The sequence below is a fragment of the Micromys minutus genome (assembly GCF_963924665.1).
Source record: "Micromys minutus genome assembly, chromosome: 26".
NCBI classification, from domain to species: domain Eukaryota; kingdom Metazoa; phylum Chordata; class Mammalia; order Rodentia; family Muridae; genus Micromys; species Micromys minutus.
In genome coordinates this window covers 12,467,881-12,485,436 of record NC_137961.1, presented here as the reverse complement: position 1 = coordinate 12,485,436, position 17,556 = coordinate 12,467,881, and the positions used below count along the sequence as shown (strand labels likewise).

At 39.8% G+C, this 17,556-nt stretch overlaps 1 protein-coding gene across 1 annotated transcript in view; it reads left to right on the top strand.

The window, feature by feature from the left end:
* The window catches only part of TOX (thymocyte selection associated high mobility group box), a gene marked incomplete at both ends in the record, with an annotated part of 287,177 nt that overhangs the window by 150,553 nt on the left and 119,068 nt on the right, over window positions 1–17,556 (top strand). The window contains one exon of the mRNA XM_080938630.1: window positions 11,158–11,400. Within this exon, the coding sequence (XP_080794756.1) occupies window positions 11,158–11,400 (243 nt within the window). The remainder of the gene's footprint in view (window positions 1–11,157; window positions 11,401–17,556) is intronic.

Sequence of the window (17,556 nt, the reverse complement as noted above, 5' to 3'; positions counted from 1 at the left end):
TTTAATTTTTATTTATGTCTGTATTCTTCTATGCTTCATCTGACCTATATTATTTAATAGTCTAGATATTAAATCTATTGGGTGGCATTAGTTGGAGTGTGTTCTCCATGCTGCCCCTCCTTTCCATCAGTTGTGGGGTTTGATCCTGTCAGCTAGAAAGCTAAACATGTGAGCAAGTATTCTTGTGACTCAGATAGGTCACCAGTTCCCTGAGGGTCAGAGTTCAAGACCAACACTGAAGGCCTTTCTGGGCACAGCTGAAAAGAGCCCTTCAAGAGCTGTGAGTTCTCACTTCCAGAAATCATAAAGCAGAAAGGTTCTGGAGACCATACTGAAAAGGGAGTCTGATAAATCAGGTCTTACCAGCTTCCCAACTTCCTTGCTCCTGTGAGGCCAATTTGGGGATGGGGGTGAGTGTCTGTTCACATTGGCCAGTCATGGGGTTGACCGTCTTACTCAGTTGCTATCTTTCTTCATCCACGAGCCACTTATTTCTTATGCTCTGAAGCTGTTAATGGACTTCCCTAGGACATGTATGCTTGCTGGAAGTTTAAGTCAGCACCTCCTTTTTCCTGTCAAGAATGAAGTAGAGTCTTAAGAATGAAAGGGACTGCCAGCTATTGCTCTCTCCCAACACACCGAAGAAAAGCTTTACCAGCAACCCCCTCAGTCCTTCCTACCACTCAAGGATGCTGAGACTGATTGAGTGACATGGGAACCACTGAAAAGTACATTTCCCAGTGAACTCTTTGGGCTTGGGAAGATCTAAAGCCCACGTGAGCTTACCTCTTTGTTCGACGAGGCTTATTTTTATTTTAAAACTCTCTTACATGTTGGCATCCTTACCTCAGTCCTTCCCTGACTTAAAAGAACTGTACTATGCCACATGTATGGGGCTGCTTTGAGAAATAGTAAGTTGAGGCTGGAGAGATGGCTTAGCCATTAAAGACTAGGCTCACCACCAAAATTATTAGAAAATCAGTTGGTTGAACCAAATAAAGCCATAGATGGTTGAACTATTTTTCTTAAGCTGCAAAATTAGCAAATACATCTTTGTTTGCATATTTTCATATAGTTATATGAGGTGGCTGATGGTAGCATCTGGATTGGTTTATCAATGGTGGTGAATTCTTCTTTGTCTTCACTAGACATACAGTGTCCACCATTACAGCTGTGCATTGTAGATGAGGCTTACACAGACAAGCTGAAGGAGTTGATTGTTTTAGACATACTTATGAACAGGAGAAGTCCAAAGGTTTTTTTTTTTTTTTTAATGTATTAAGTTGACAAAACACATTTGGTTTCGCCACACTATTTTAAACATGAAATTTTCTTGGCGTTCTGTGATTCCATTTAAAGGATAAACATAGAACTCTAGAATATTCTTCTAAGGAAATAAACGGATATGATTCATCACAGTGACTCATACCAGGAAAACTGCAAAAAAACAGTTGAAATATTCAAAATGTAAACTTGAAATCAATTAGGGAACAATGAAATAAAATACATATATTTAAACAACAGTCTAGATAGTATTCATTAGTTTTGATAATTATATGTGAAAAGGTTAAATTACACAGAAATGAATATAGTTTGCAAGTATTGGCCTGCTGATGCTGGACCAGGGCATCATCCATGCTGGACCAAGGCATCACTCATGCTGGACCAGGGTATCACCCAGAGCCTGTACAACCTTTCATTTTCTTTATTGCACTATGACACCCATTTCACGGGCTGACCATCTTCATCCCTGCAGTATACCCTTGGGATATGAGGTGTAAAGTAACAAAGCATTAGTTCTTACTGAGAGGTGACCTGAGATCTTGTGCCTGATGTTCCTATTTCTTAAATCAGACACCTGTGATAGGTTATTTCATATTAAATATGATAACAAAGGGTCAACATGAAATGTCAAGTATGCAGTAAAAAGGTTCCAGAGAGGGTAGGGGACACATTTTAAGATTTTTCTCCTTTTTCAAAACTTGATTTACTTGGGTTATTTATAAAAATAAGACATTTGGTAAAATGGGATCTCAGAGTAGGGTCTTAGAAACAATGAATGCCTCAACTTCAGTCTGCTCTCCTCACTACTTAGATAGAGGTGGAAGAAGTGCAGTATATTCAGAAGACTAGTTAGTTCTTGGTTTTTGTTTTCCCTTGATGACTATACTCCATGCTGGTTTTAAAATGTGTGTGGACACGCATCCAGAATTCTAAGCCACACACAGGGGAAGCAGTCCTCTTCTCATCCCAAAATCATTAATGAACAATGGCAAAGAAGCCCTCTGCTGTTAGTGACAGCCATGAGAGACAGAGGTGGGACAGGCAACCATGTCCCATGCACATCTGGTATTAAGTGTTGGCCTCATGGCTTCCACAATGCTTGAAGCTCCATCTCTTCCGGTCCTAGCTCCTACATTCTCTAAGTAGGTGCAGAGTGACCCTATTTTCCGGTTTCATGCAAGTTTTCTGTCCTGATTTCTTACAACCAAGGTTTGATCTTCTACTGAAATGCTGGTAGAAGCCAGGCCTGAGCCCATACCCCAGTTTGTTTTCATTGGTGAGACTGGTCTTGTCCATGAAGGCCTTGCTTTGAGCCTTATTTCTGTGGCTTGTGCAGACATCAGGTCACATCATGGCCTTTCTTTGTCACATTTGAGCAAGAATATCTGATCTTCAGGCTAGTAATCTGTGTGACCTGCTGATAGCAACACTTCATGTAATTTCCCTTCCTAAATTATCTAATTTGACATTTCAAGCACGTGGCCTTCACAGGGAGCTTGGATTTATTTTTCTATCTTCCAGTTCATTCATTCCTACAAACCATTTTCTAATTCTTTGTAGCTCCAGTGACTATTTGCAGAAAGTCCTAAACATGGAAGGCATTCAACATTTCTATACTAAATAATCGTGAGCTGTCTGTCTTTTAAGCAAGGTTTTAAAATTAATGACTACAAATAATAATATAAATGCTATGCTTTCTGTCCAGAATTTTATTTTGATAACTATTGGTTGAAAAAATTAGTATATTTTGTGTTTTTAAATGAAGATGATTTATTGCTATTGTCTAGCATGTGAAGAAAGACCAAAAAAAAATTGTTTTCAGGATCGTTGGCTTGAGCACATCAATGGCACTGTTGGACAATTCTTGCTGAGTGTTAAGATGATTTATGTAACAGACCAAAGCTTTCCACAGTAATACATTATAGTCTCAAGCTATCAGCCCTTGTTCATGCAGAGACAAAAGAATCAGAAAAAGATCTGACTCTGAAGGTCTTCTCAAAAGAAATTAGAGATTGAATTGATGCTGTTCAAAGCCTTTGGGGAAAAATCACTTCTGCCATGCAAAGTCTTAACTTCACAAAGTGCATGAAGAATGCTGAGAGGATTTTCCCCCTTTGGTGGTTGTTGTTTACATTTTTTTCTCTGTAAATTTCTCAGCTCATTTTGATTTCCATTGAGTTTTTTGCTCAAGAATGCTCAGTAATAGAAGATAAAACTTGTTTAAACATTGGCATATTCCTGTCCTTCACTTTCAGAAACTGTTACAAATTAAAAATTAAGGAATTGTGTATATGCTTGATGGCAGTAGTATTTATTTATCTTTCAAATAAAGACCTATATGAGAACCATATTTTACAGGACTATAACTACAGCCATATTTTTAGCGTCTGCATGACTGCACGAGTCCATCACATAATTTAAAGATGTGTACACGATGCTATCTTTTGAATTCTTCTGAGTTATGGGACTTCTTGTCACCAAAGATTGAATGCTGTGCATAATGATTGCAATATGTGGTTGGGACTCACAAAATATAGTGCTGCAATGGTAGAGGATTAGATTTTGAAAAGAGAAGAAAAGACAAAAGCTGGAAGAAACTCTATACTATTTGTTTCTGGTCGGCATGAATTAACTCTCTGGTTGGATGATATGAGAGCCTGAATCCTCTGCAGTCAAAAAAAAAAAAAAAAAAGGTCAGTGTAATTAACATTCCACTTGCAGATGCGATAATGTGGCCTGGGAATACAAAATAAAGACCAGGCTGTGGTGAAGGAAATGGGGCTGCCGACTGAGAAAATAATGTAAGCAGGATATTCGGGGCATGGAATATGTATGGCAGAGTGGTTAAAAAAGCAAGTACCTATGCAATTAAACAGGAAGTGAGTTCCTATGCAGTTAAACAGGAAGTAGCACCTATGCAATTAAGCAGGAAGTGAGCACCTATGCAATTAAGCAGGAAGTGAGTACCTATGCAGTTAAACAAACAGGAGAATGAGAACTTCCAAAAATTAGCTGAGAACTCTCTTTTCCTGTCACACTGAAATGGGAGCTGCAGAAGTCTGCACACGTGAAGCAGATGCTGGCTATACTCAAATGGCTGAAAAGGCCCAAGAGCAGACCAGTCCCCTGGATTTTCCCTAACCCTAATCTCTTTAGTTGCAGTCTTAGAATTAAACCCCTTCCTTAGCAATTTGCCTCTTTGCCAAAATCTTTCCTGGGAAGATCCCCAAACCCCAGCCCCTGCCCTGCCCCAAATCCAGGACATGCAAGCCATAATGCTAGCAATATATTGTTTGTGAATAATTAGAATGGGCACTTTGGCTCACAAATCCCTTCATCTTTCGGCTTGGATTGGAACTCTGCAGTCCCAGGCTGCAGGGCTCCTTAAGGAGCCAAGCTGTTGGTCTTTACTCAGTGAGTCAATCCCAGCATTTGGTATCCTTTGCACACTCTCTGTTCCCTATTATTTTATTCTCCAATTAAAATCATGCAACTTAGGGACTGAGTAGATGGTTCAGTCAGCAAAGTGCTTGCCTCACAAGCATGATGCCTTGAGTCCAACCCCAGCCCACCCAAAGGCCAGACGCATTTACCTATGCCTGTATTCCTAGAGCTGGGAAGACCAAGCCAGAAGAACCACTGAAACTCGCTGGCTAACCAGCCAGCTAAATAGATGAGTTCTAAAATTTGTGAGAGATCTTGTTTCAAAAAATAAGGTGGAGAGGCTAAAGAGATGGCTTGGCAGTTAGGAGCACTGCCAGAGGACCCAGGATCAGTTCCTAATACCCATGAGACAACTAACAATCTTCTGCAACTCCAGTTCCAGGGTATCTGCTGCCCTTTTCTGGCCTGCTCTGACAATGCTAACATATAACAAACGTGCATGTAGGCAAAACACCCATGCACATAAACTAAAAATAATAAAATTCTGCTTTTAAGGTAGAGAAGGATTGAGGGAAAGACCCAACACTGATCATTGGCCTCTACACATACCCTGTGGTCTACATTATACATACACATATACCACCAGTGAGCACACACACAAGCATTCATGCACTAATGCAAGTGCACAAATATGTAAAAGAAGACATGCAGTCTAGTTCTGTTCAACTAAATGTGAAACTTGACCTTGGCTCTTTGTCGAGTAATTAAGTACATTGCATATAACTGTACTTATTTTTTTTCCACTATCAGGTCTTACTAATGGGAAATAGATGGAAATTCCTGTACAATCTCATTTTATAGAACATGTAGTCCCTCACAGACTGTCTAAAAGTACCTATTTGTAGACATAGCTCAGTCTAGTCTAAGACATGTATAAATCCATTTAACAACACTTTATCTGGCACATTTTATCTGGAGAACACATATTATTGAACTTTTGATGTACGTTGTAAATGTTCTTAAGAACTCCACTTTCCTTTCTGATTTTGTTAATTTGGATACTCTCTTTGCCCTCTAGTTATTCTGGCTAAGGGTTTATCAATCTTGTTAATTTTCTCAAAGAACCAGCTCTTGGTTTTGTTGATTCTTTGATTGGTTCTTTTTGTTTCTATTTGGTCAATTTCTGCTCTGAGTTTGATTATTTCTTGCCGTCTACTTCCCTTGGGTGTATCTGCTTCCTTTTACTCTAGAGATTTCAGCTGTGCTGTCAAGTTACTAGTGTACACTCTCTCCACTTTCTTTTTGGATGCACTCAGAGCTATGAGTTTTCCTCTTAGTACTGCTTTCATTGCGTTCCATAGGTTTGGGTATGTTGTGTTTTCATTTTCATTAAATTCTAGAAAATCCTTAATTTCTTTCTTTATTTCTTCTTTGAGCCTGCTATCATTTTACCTGGACCTTAAATCATTAATAAATCGAGAGCTAAGATAATAGCCTTGTGGCAATTTTTGGTATTCACAGATCATTATGCTTAATCTACACTCAACAAGAAAACTGTTTACATGTTACGTTCTGTCCTACATGTACTTTATGCTTATGGTAACTAGTGGGATTTCAATGCATGCTATTCATCCTCTAAAAGAATTAAGTACTGACAAAAATATTTATACAATCATATGCCAAAATGCCTTTTAAAATCTGTATATGTATCCCTCTTTTTTAAAAATAAAGTTGTAAGAAAAAAAAATAATAAATCAAAAAAAAAGAACTCTATGAATTGAGTTTTAAAATAGGTTCAAGAGCATGAGAAAACTTGCATCAGAAACCAAACTCCTACCCGCTCTTAAGACCCTATATGAGACTTGTCTGTTGGACTGAGCAGCTGCCAGTCTTTCCATCGTGCTGTGAATGCTCTTGTTAGTCACCGAGGGCATCCCTAGCATGCTTGTAACCAGTCCACTTCTCACCAGAGAACCATGTGGCACCTTAGAAGTGAAACTGTGCAAATACCCCCGTTTTCAGGTTTTAACTAAACGAGTTGTAGTAGTAGTCATAGACTCTTATTGACAACAATACATTTACTCTTTTGAGGCAGGTAATACTTTTAAATTGCTATTTTAAAACTTCAGACAATCCCCCCTGCAGCCCGTTTATCTCTTTTTCAGAATTAACCAAGCCTCACGCCAGTGCACCCTGCCTACCCCACACTTGATGGTGCTTGGTTTCTACAGGACACAGTGAGGCCCAGCACCCACACCACGAGAACTCCTCATGTCTCTATACAAAGACGAGCATGCTACTCAGGGGAGTTTTGAGTTCTTCTGTGGCACTGGATCATTGTATATTCATGTAGATTAGCTGTGGTTAAGATTTGTTTATTTGTGTGCCCCTTTCCAGCTTATCTTGTAGTGAAGTCAATTTCAACAGTTAAAAGAAAGGTGCAGGAATACTTTTTGCCCCAATCTCCCTATGCCTTCTCTTCTATTCATAGAGATGGTTACCAGTGAGGGCCACATTATCTGGGGACTAAGAGGGCCAATGGTTTAGATTCTAGCCTCCGTTAAGAGACTGGAGATGCTGATCAAGAAGCAAGTGCCTCCTTGACATTCCATGCCTATCCTCCACCATAGTCTGTAGCAGGCCCCGGCCCAAGGAAGCCTCCTAGAACATGGGATAAACTGTTTCGCAACCTCTATTTCAGTTCTTAAAAAGTGGTGCTGTTGCCTTATAGGAATATGGAGACCTTTAATAAAGAAATCACATACATGATTTTTGTTTTTGGGCGAGAGCGAGAGTGACTGGTTGCTTAAAATACAGGCCACGGTGGAGGGAGAAAATCAGTAAGAACCAAAAGTAGCCTGTCAATGAGCAAGTGCCACATCTGGTCCTGTGTCAACAGGAGGGCTTTTCTTTAGTCTTCTAAGGCCAATCCTTCTGGAGTGTTGTGTTGCTTTGATCAGACTCTTTACTCCTTTCTCCAGACTCCATCTGAGGATGGGGTACAGGGGATTTTCATGAGCTAACCCCAGGCTCCCGGGGCTGTTGTCCTTTGTGGCCTCATGAGACATGGGGAATCAGCTGCCAATCACTCTAAGAGCCTGAGGATCATAAACTCTATATTAGGAATCATATGTGTAACTATGGAATGGTTAGGAAGCCATGTCAGGACCAGTTCAGCAGTAACAGGACATTTCAGACTCCTCTGCCCAGCCCCCTCGGTCTGTTGTACCCACAACTCTTCTTCCAGGACACTTGAGCTGTTAGGCACCCTGTGAGGTAACTGTCACCTTCTGTGTTAGGAACTGGCCATGATAGTTTGGGGAATATAGTTATTTAAGCCTGTGAAATAACTGCAGGCTAGCTTCAAGCTTCATGTTTTTAAAGGTTCAGTTTAGCATTCATGGATGGATGAATGAAAGAGAAAAATGAATGAGTGAATTTTTCAATTCCCTCTTTTAATCACTCAACAAGGATTTAAGGAAAATTCTAAAGTGCATTTTCATGTGGAGTGAAAAAAAATCACACTCTATTGTGCTCTATTCCTGCCAAACTGGGAACTGGATGGAAACCTCACTTATTAAACACATCACAAGTAAGGCCTTGAAAAATCAGATTATAACTGTCGTGGCATACAGGAGCCACCTTTGGATATTAATTCATTCCCACATTTTCTTTTAAAAAAGCTAGAAATTAGTCTGCTATTGAACTTTTTTAAAAGTTCTTGGACATTTTGTCATTTCAACAATTACCATGGTACTTTTATAGGGCATCAATTACTCTGTAATAGGCTCATGGCAAATAACCTCATCATGACTTCTAAGATAAGGACCAGAAACTGCTAAGTAACCTTATGTTGTTAAAATTCTTGACCCATATAACTGTGCATTGCCGGTTAAGTTGTAGAGTCTGTGGTTTTGGCATATAATTGTATGGATTAAATAACCTTAATGTGTAATTACATGAAAATAAACCATGCAACTTAGCTACACTGCAGCACAATTGTCATTACCCCAATGTAAAGTGAAACCAATTAAACCTTCCTTTAAAATACCACAAAATAAGACTTAACTACCGAAGGAACTTAAGAATGTAAAGCCGCGGTCCACCGGGGCGAAAGATCCCTTAGTATTTTCAAAGGGTTAATGGCACTTCTGGAATTAAAACCATCTTTCTCCTTTACTTCTGTATTAGTTCTGATTACTGAGGGAAGTTTTTTAAACACTGATGAATGTCTTAAAAACACAGTAGAGGGAGTGACCTGGAGGAGGGCAGTGAGCGGGATAGAAAGTGAGTGAGTAAAATAAATAAATATAAATAAATAAATAAATAAATAAATAAATAAATAAATAAATAAATAATTTACTAATACAATGAAATAAAATCACAACCAACAGTGGTGGGAGGAAGACAGATTTTTGAACTCTTGTGCTCATGTGACATAAATATTAAAGCAGTTGGGTAGGCATCGTGACAGAGTTTAGGACAAGGGGAATCTGCTGTTGGTGGCAATGATTCTTAAACTATGTGGTTTTGTGAAACAAGGACATTTTGCATCATTTAGCCTGACAAAGATGATAGCAATTACGGGGCTCTGGCACACTGCTCTCACGCCTGCAAGGCACTGGGTTTGATCACAACAAAGAAAAAGAGATAAAAATGACTTCTGCCATCTTCTGTCCATCCTCCATACAAGGACTGTCAACCACTGGGTATCTTCTGCATTGCAGTTTTCTTGTCAGCAGAAAAAGAAGTAACAACCACGCACACAGAAAGCAGGTATAAGATTTGAATAAAGACAAACTAGTAAACAGGCCTTCACATCACTCTAAAAGAAATAGCAGTGGCTAAGTCCACATGCCTGTCTACCTCTCCATCGGGCCTTTGTATCTGTTCACTGAATTCTCTTACAAGGAACTTGAAGCTGGGGTCTGTATGCCCAGGATAATCAAATATAATTTTGACACAGTTCTTTGGTAAAGGTAACTAAAATTTTAGAGCAGTTGGCTTTATTTCAACAGAAGGTTGTATATTTAAGAAAAATTAACTGTGGGGAGAATGCAGTCTTCCCTTCATAGACTTCAGATGATACCTACACATTCTTCTCTAAGGACCACCTCCGGACTCCAGATGTTCCAAGTAGCTCTCCGTTTAATAGTGCCTTCTGACGCCACCTAAACAAATATATCAGAACTCATTCAACATTTAGCAAGTGCAAGTTGAAGATTTTCTCTCTGTTAGACAAATAGACGCCATCTGGAAAAAATAACCGCAGGCGTTTGGGCAGGGAGGCATAAAGCTCACTGGCTGAACACTCAGTGAACAGTGAACACTACTTTCTTTGGCTCCTCTGCTTTGCCTGCTCGCTCTGTTTCAAATTCTGCACACTGTAACAGGCACTGTACAGTTAGACAAGAGAATCTTTGTTACCCAGGCACACAGACATTGAGGGCCCTGGAATTTGAAAGATTGACTTGTAAGAGTAATCAGGGCCCAAATGTTTCTTTTTATATCATGACACCTGTTTAACAAAATAAGTTCCTTCTGACCCTGCATAGTGATTGCTACAATGTTTACTCAGCTCCTTCTAACATTTTCAACGTTTCCCATAGTCCCTTCTTCTGCAGGCTTGTCTTGATGTAATCTTGATTTTCTTCTTCTTCTCTTTCTATTTTCAAGCTAATTTATGAAAGAAAAGCCTCTGATATATAAATGCTATTTATCTTACTCATTAACTTTTATTTCACGATTAGTATTATATAATATTAATATTGTTTGTGTCTTTTACTGTGGCAGGGACTGAATTTAAATCTTTGCAGTGTTATCAGCCTGTGGGGGAAATTCAAATAAATGTTTACAGAAGTCCTGAAAGCAGTCTTCACTTTTATTTTGCTGATAAAATGTTAATGGTAAAATTAGCATCTAATAGCATTTTAAAACTCCCCAAAGTTTCATTGAGCAGACCCTTAGGCAGAGGCTTAACTTACTTCTTAAGTAATAACTTTTTTCTTATTTTTTCTTAATTACAAGCAGATAGGTTTTTTTTTCAAACTGAAAAGCAACTGTCCCAGACTTCTGCAATTCATTTTTACTACATCCCATAATCTTAGCAGTAGGGAGTCCTATGAAACATGTTTGATCAAACAATTTTATAAATTGCCTTCCTTCCCTAAAATTCTTGTTGAAAGAAAAGGGAATTCAGCCAGATTAATACTCTAGAAAATGTTAATGGGATCTTTGAAATCTGTGTGAGTTCAACTTCCTAGGAAAACCAAGCTACATAACAGAAGCAGGTTATACCCAGAGCGGATGCCTCGCAAGCATCTTCTCTCAAACATAAAAGAGACGTGGTACTATGGTGATCCCAATGTTTGAATGTCCTACCCAAATCTGTAATGTAGCTGGTGGATATTTCCACTGGGCCACTGTGTCCCTGCGTTTGAATGGCAAACAAGAGGACGCTAATTACCACCTGTATCTCTGTCTTTTCAGTCCTACCCTGGCCCAAGTCTGGAAAGTGAAGACTTCAACATCCCGCCCATCACTCCTCCCTCCCTCCCTGACCACTCTCTGGTGCACCTGAATGAGGTGGAGTCCGGGTATCACTCTCTGTGTCAACCCATGAACCACAATGGCCTGCTTCCGTTCCATCCACAAAACATGGACCTGCCAGAGATCACCGTGTCCAACATGCTGGCCCAGGATGGCACACTGCTCTCCAATTCCATCTCTGTGGTAAGGATGGGCATGTCTTATTGTGGTGGGCAAGAAAGCAGAAGGAAAAGCAAGGGTCAACTCTATTCAACAGGCTGTAAATTCTGCTAATGGCCTTCCAAACCCAGGGAAAAGTTTTAGCTATAACAGTGGCTTTGTAGATATTGTAAATTCCTTACGTCATTTTTAGTCTCATATTTACATCAGTGACTTACTTGTGTGGTCACTTGTGGTTGTCAGATTACTAAATCCTGTTAACGACACTGTTAGGACAAACAACTTGCCATATTGGAGGTAAAAGGTAGCTATGAATAGTATTATTTCTAGGGATGTGTTCGGTTTGCTAGCCAGGTAAGATGCCTGAGTCTTCTTAGGATTGCCTGCTGCTGCCTTCAGTGTTGTTGTTTGCACTCTGAAATTCTACAGACCATTGCTTGGTTGGCTTTTATTTTCCTCTTCTGTTTTGGAAGTAGAATTCTGTTCATTGAAATGATCTCCATTACGATATCCCAGCCTGTGGGACTTTCTGTTACTTTGAGGTGTCTAAAGATGAAGAATTTTTCAACAAGCCATGTTTCAGGACGCTCCTGAGAGAATCTGGGTACTTTTATTTCTGAGGAGCATCACATAATTGGGAAACAAATTGGAAAAAAAAAAGTATTCCTTTTTATTGTCATCGGCAAACTTAAATTTGCTTTGTACTCCAGGAAATGTAGAACCTAGGGAGGCCTTTGGACCATGGCACCAAGCCTACCTCACAGGCTAATAGTGATTTTCATTCCTGCTCCTTGGCTTTCATGGTTTGAACAAGAACAACCCAACCATTTTCCTGTAACTAAACAGCACCATCACAGATTCACAAGCAATGGTCCAACAAACTTGTTTTAGAGTGAGTTCTGAAAATGTTCCTTCCATATCACCATTCAGCCTGGTGTGCCTATGATTGTCTCTCTGTTGTATAGCTTCACAAGAGTTTTTCTGGTGAACATGGCTATAAGGGATTGTGATGAAAACAAGGAGAGTCAAAAGACACCTCAACAGGGTTTTCTGGGAGGCACAGTGGATAAGGCTCAACTCAGCCTCTGCATGTATAGACAAGAGAGGAAAACTCCTTTGTAGTAGTGTTAGAGGTCTAAGTGGTAGCATCACCAGCCTGTCTAGATTATATTCCTCCTACAAACTGAATTTGAATATTTAAAAATACATGCAAATATGTAAGTCTGAAAAAAATGTATACCAACATCATCTTCTAATTGTTTTTATGTATGTATGTATATGTATATGGATGTTTTCCTGCACACATGCCTGTGAATCTGTGTGCCTGAGGAGGCCGGGAGAGGGCATCAGAAGCCCTGGGCCAGTAGTTACAAGGGCATTTTTATTTTCTTTGATTTTTGTGACCTTGACATAAGCCACGCATATCTGGTGGTCATTATCTGGTCCAGATCTGGTGAGTGATGTGATTTAATCTGTGGGGGGTTGTTAAGTTAACATTGCAATAGAGAAAGTAGATGTTGAGGTGAAATTAGTCACCCCTGTGGGAATCTTCATGGATGAATTCTAAGACCCATAATTTCCTAGACTCTACTGTCATAACACAAGTTTTATAAAGTTGGAAGTACCAAAGGATGTCTTTTGTCTACAATTGAAACAAAAACCTTTTTAGTGATTGGTTTTCCTTCACACATGGTATTTACCATAGCCCACCAGTCTGAAAGGCTCACATGATAGATTATTAGGAACCACAATGCCTTACAAACATCAGAAGAAAACCAATAGTTATGAAAATGAGAGGGAAAAACAAATAATTAGAACCCAAGAGAAGATCAAGGTCTACAACATACTGATACTCAGTAGCAATTTCTACTGTAGAGATTACACACACACACACACACACACACACACACACACACACACACACGATCATTTTCTTTGAAACAGACTGTGTATAAGACTACCTCTCTATGTATCATCATACTTTCTGGTAAAAAATGAAGGTTCTTTCCAAAGATCTTAGCTCCTGCTCATAGGTTTAAAGCTTGTGAAACTATTGAACATCACACATGTTCAGCAAAGCATCACAGAAGACCCCTTCGCCAATACATAAAAACCTCATGCAGCAACCAGAAAATTCATGGAAAAAATTAAATGAAAAGGAAGCACAAAGTTCAGTATCAAGCAGGTGAACACGTGTTGCAGAGCATCCCAGAGAACCCCATATGGTCGGCAAAGTCTACATGCCAACTAGAAAAATCATTTTAAAATGAAATGAAGCACACCACTACTTCGATAGATTTGCCATGCTCAGAGATACATTTACAAGTGGGGGGGGGCTTTGGATAAAGACGTTAATAGCTACAGAATTCAGATACAGTGGGCATCACAAAACATGTTCCTGGGTAGCTCCTTTGGAAAGTTTAAAATGTGTGACAGAGAAAATTTTTTCAGAGTTAAAAATCCTAGAAATTATAATGTTCATTTGGAGATCTCTCCGGAGCATGTCCAAAATGGATGTGGCAGATGAGAGGTAACAGTTGCAGACTCTTATGTGAGGCATTTGCTGTGAGCTGTGAAAATCCTATCACTGGAAGCCTGTTAAGATATCGAGAGAGTCGACTAGCCTTAACTGTGTTTTCCAGAAACTCCTCAATGTAAAACTTGGAACCTGTTGCTCTTAGAATTGTGATCGAATCTTCGCATGAGCATTTCTCCATTCTAGAACTTTAGTGTTTGAGTGAGTGAATGAAAGATGACAGTATTTTAGTTCACCGTTAGAAACTGTATACATTTTAGACATCGTGATGCTTACTGTGGAATCATTATTATGTTTTGTGCATATTACTGTTTGATATAAGCTATAATGCATAGTGTTTAGTAAGATGGTATCTCAAAGTTAAATTTTCTTATATGTATTTTGTTTCTTATTCCTTCTGGCAACAGCAGTGCCAATCTTGCTGTTAACAAGCGTCAGCATGGTAGATATAAACCAGTTAGTCCATGGCTAAAACTCTATATCTGTATGAGGTATCACTATCCCAGTTTTACAAATAAAATATGACGTCTCAGTGGAGTTCAGTGATTGCTTGATGTCTCTACCAGTAAACATTCTAGTTTCATTTTCTTGGGAAAAGGGGACAATGATAGGCCTTCCATGCCTCGTGGGGTTAAAGGAGTTTGACAAATTGCTAAGACAATTGGCTGGCACATAAGACGCATTACGTAAGTGTTGGTTAGATAAAGTGGTTTTTCCCAAGCCTGGACCTGTGTGACACTTTCGAGAAGGTTCAAACGCATGAGAGCGACTACTCTTCAAAGAGTTATTTATACTTCAATCCTTAAGCTTCACATCTGTCAAGCAGACAGTCCTGAGCCTGCTGTTAACTAAAGAAGTCCTCTCCTTGCTTGGAGCGCCCTTGTATATCTTTGTGACTGTCACTGTTGTCTTTGAGCTGGACTGCCCCAGTTCAAATCCTGGGGCTACTATCTAATTGCTGTGTGGCCCTGAGCCACTTAAATAGCCTTGTTTAAGTGTGTTTTCTTGGCCTTACCTGTCACCTGAAGGTAACGGGGCATGGCACACCAGGTCTCTAGTCTAGGGTACTTCTAAAGCTGAGAAAGGAGAATGATCACATTCAAAAGTTTGGGGCCAGCCTGAGCAACACGATGACACTTCAAATCATTTAAAATAATAAACGTAAAATTAGAAGGACGTAATATGATATTGAATCCTACACTGTGGTGTTAAGATAAATTATAACCACTCAATGGTACCTGATTCACAGGAGGTTTGAGTCCGTAATACCAGAATGCCTTTCAGTTAAATACATTTTTTTTTCTCCAGAGTAGAAAATGTGTATTGCCTTCTAAAACTTGTCAAAATCAGCACACCTAAGGTGAGGGTTCAGCCCTTCCAAGATTTCCTCCATTTATTTATTTCTTGAAATTCTTGCCTGTGCCATTTTATGGTCCACTGGGACTCCTTATCCAGTAGTTATTCAGAGCTCCAGTAACAACTTAGTTTTTTGGCACTGCTCAAAAAGATTGCATATTCTTAAGGTCTCTCTGTTCCAAGAACAGGCTATAAAGCAGGTAGAATGTCTGTATTACACACTGGTGGGTGGGTACCCATTAGTTCTTACTCTCTAGGTTCAAATTCCACAGCCATTCATAACCCAATATGCAAGAGCTCCAATTTCTCCAAAACTCCCTTGAGTTGTTTGGATAGTGGGGAACTGGTTTGTCTGTACTTCCTGAGGACTGGAGTCTGGTTAGACACGCAGTGCAGCAAGAGTGTTAGATAAGCCTGTTAATACCATCCAGTCCTGCAGGCTCAGTACACCAGCAGGCTGGATTTGCTCAGTGGCACAAGCTCAGCTCCCTAGAGCAGAGAGGGGCAGCAGTAAAGAAGTCTGGTCCTAGCATTTCTCTTAGGTATGCTTCTTGTAAAACCATTCTTGAACACAAGATCCTCTTTCCAAAGCAGAAACCCACAACCGCCTGGTTGGTGGCTCTGATCTCTCCCAGCAAGCAGTTCCCTGACTCCTCCTGAGACCACACACCCCTTGCTCAGACTCCAAGACTGACTAAATTTGTCTTCTTTTTTTTATTACTAGATTGGCTATTTTTTTTCTCTCTCTGCCTTGACAAAATGCACAGCAAGTACAACTTAAGTGGTTGGGAGTTTATTTTGTCTCACAGTTCAAAGACACAGTCCGTTGCAGTGAGGAAGGCCGAGCTCTGCAAACACACAGCTGCAGTTGTACTGTATTCCGTGAGGAAACAGAGAAACGCCTGTGCCTACAGTGATGTTCTCCTTTGTATTTAGAACTCAAGGAAATGGAATGATGTTATACCTAGAGCAGGGGTTCTCTTCCAATCGCTATCCTTTTGCGGGGGGGGGAGGTCACATGTCTTGAATATCAGACTCTTATATTACAGTTCATAAAAATAGCAAAATTGCAGTTATGAAGTTGCAATGAAACAATTTCTTGGTTAGGGGTTACCACAACATGAGGAACTGTATTAAGGGGTTGTAGCTTTAGGAAAATTGACAAGTGGTCTAGAGGGTTGTCTGGTAGGTGGTTCTAGATTCGTTAGAATTTTGAAAATAAAGATTAAGTGTCACCGCTACTTAGTGACATTTCTTTACTGTTGCTTCTACCCTGCGGTTGGTGGTCTTCTGACAAAGTCTTAGACCATAGCCTAGGCTAGCCTTCAGCTCAGACGTCTTCCTTTCTAAGTATTGAGGTAGCAGGTGTGTACATTATACATGGCATGTTTTCCTGCTGCGGCTTTGGCCATCTCAGATTTTGGACTATTTTCCCTCAAAGGTCAATCGATTGTCAAGATATTTGAACAGTGGCTAGTGTCATTTCCTGTTACAAAGGAAGCGGTGGGTGTGCAGAGATGGTTTAGTGGTTGAGGGCACTCGTTGCTATTCCACAGGACCCAGGTTTGATTTCCCTGAGCCCACATGCTAGACCAAAGCTGTCTGTTACAGTTTCCGGGAATCCAGTGTCCCCCTCTGAGGTCCATGAGCACTGTGCACAATGTGGTTCACGGACAAACGTACAGGCAAAACACCGATACACATAAAATAAATACAATCTCCTTTTAGAGGAAGTGATGTTGCATTGTGTAGATAAACGAGGTTTCCATGCTGTTAGAAACTAGAAAATTATTTTGGAAGAAAGGAAAGTAAGAACACGTCGTAGTAAATATTCATGACTTAAGAAGAGTCCTTTGATTTCTGCAAATTAAAACTAAAGCATCTTTCTTTTGCTCGTCACCCAGATAACAGTCACTGCTGAGCTTAATCAGGAATCGGTGGAGGGAAAATGCCACCTTGTATGAAGTTTTCCGGGCTGCTCAGCCTGGCCTATATGTGGCGACTGCTTGTTCTTTGTGCCATCAACAGAAGCCCTTTCATACAAAGAAAAACCGTGCAAAGTTTTCAAATGGCCTCACAGAAAGGATTCATTTAGAAGCCTGGCTTTGTGGAGTGTCGTTTCTAATGGCACATTATAGAAAATTTACAATGAAAAAAAAAATCAACAAAGGAGATTTGGGTTTCTTTGAATGCTTCAAATTTCCAGTTCTGGAGTTTAAAATGAAAAAAAAAAAAAAAAGGATGTTAAAAGGCAATAAAATTGGGGGGTTTATTTCACAAATGCCTTC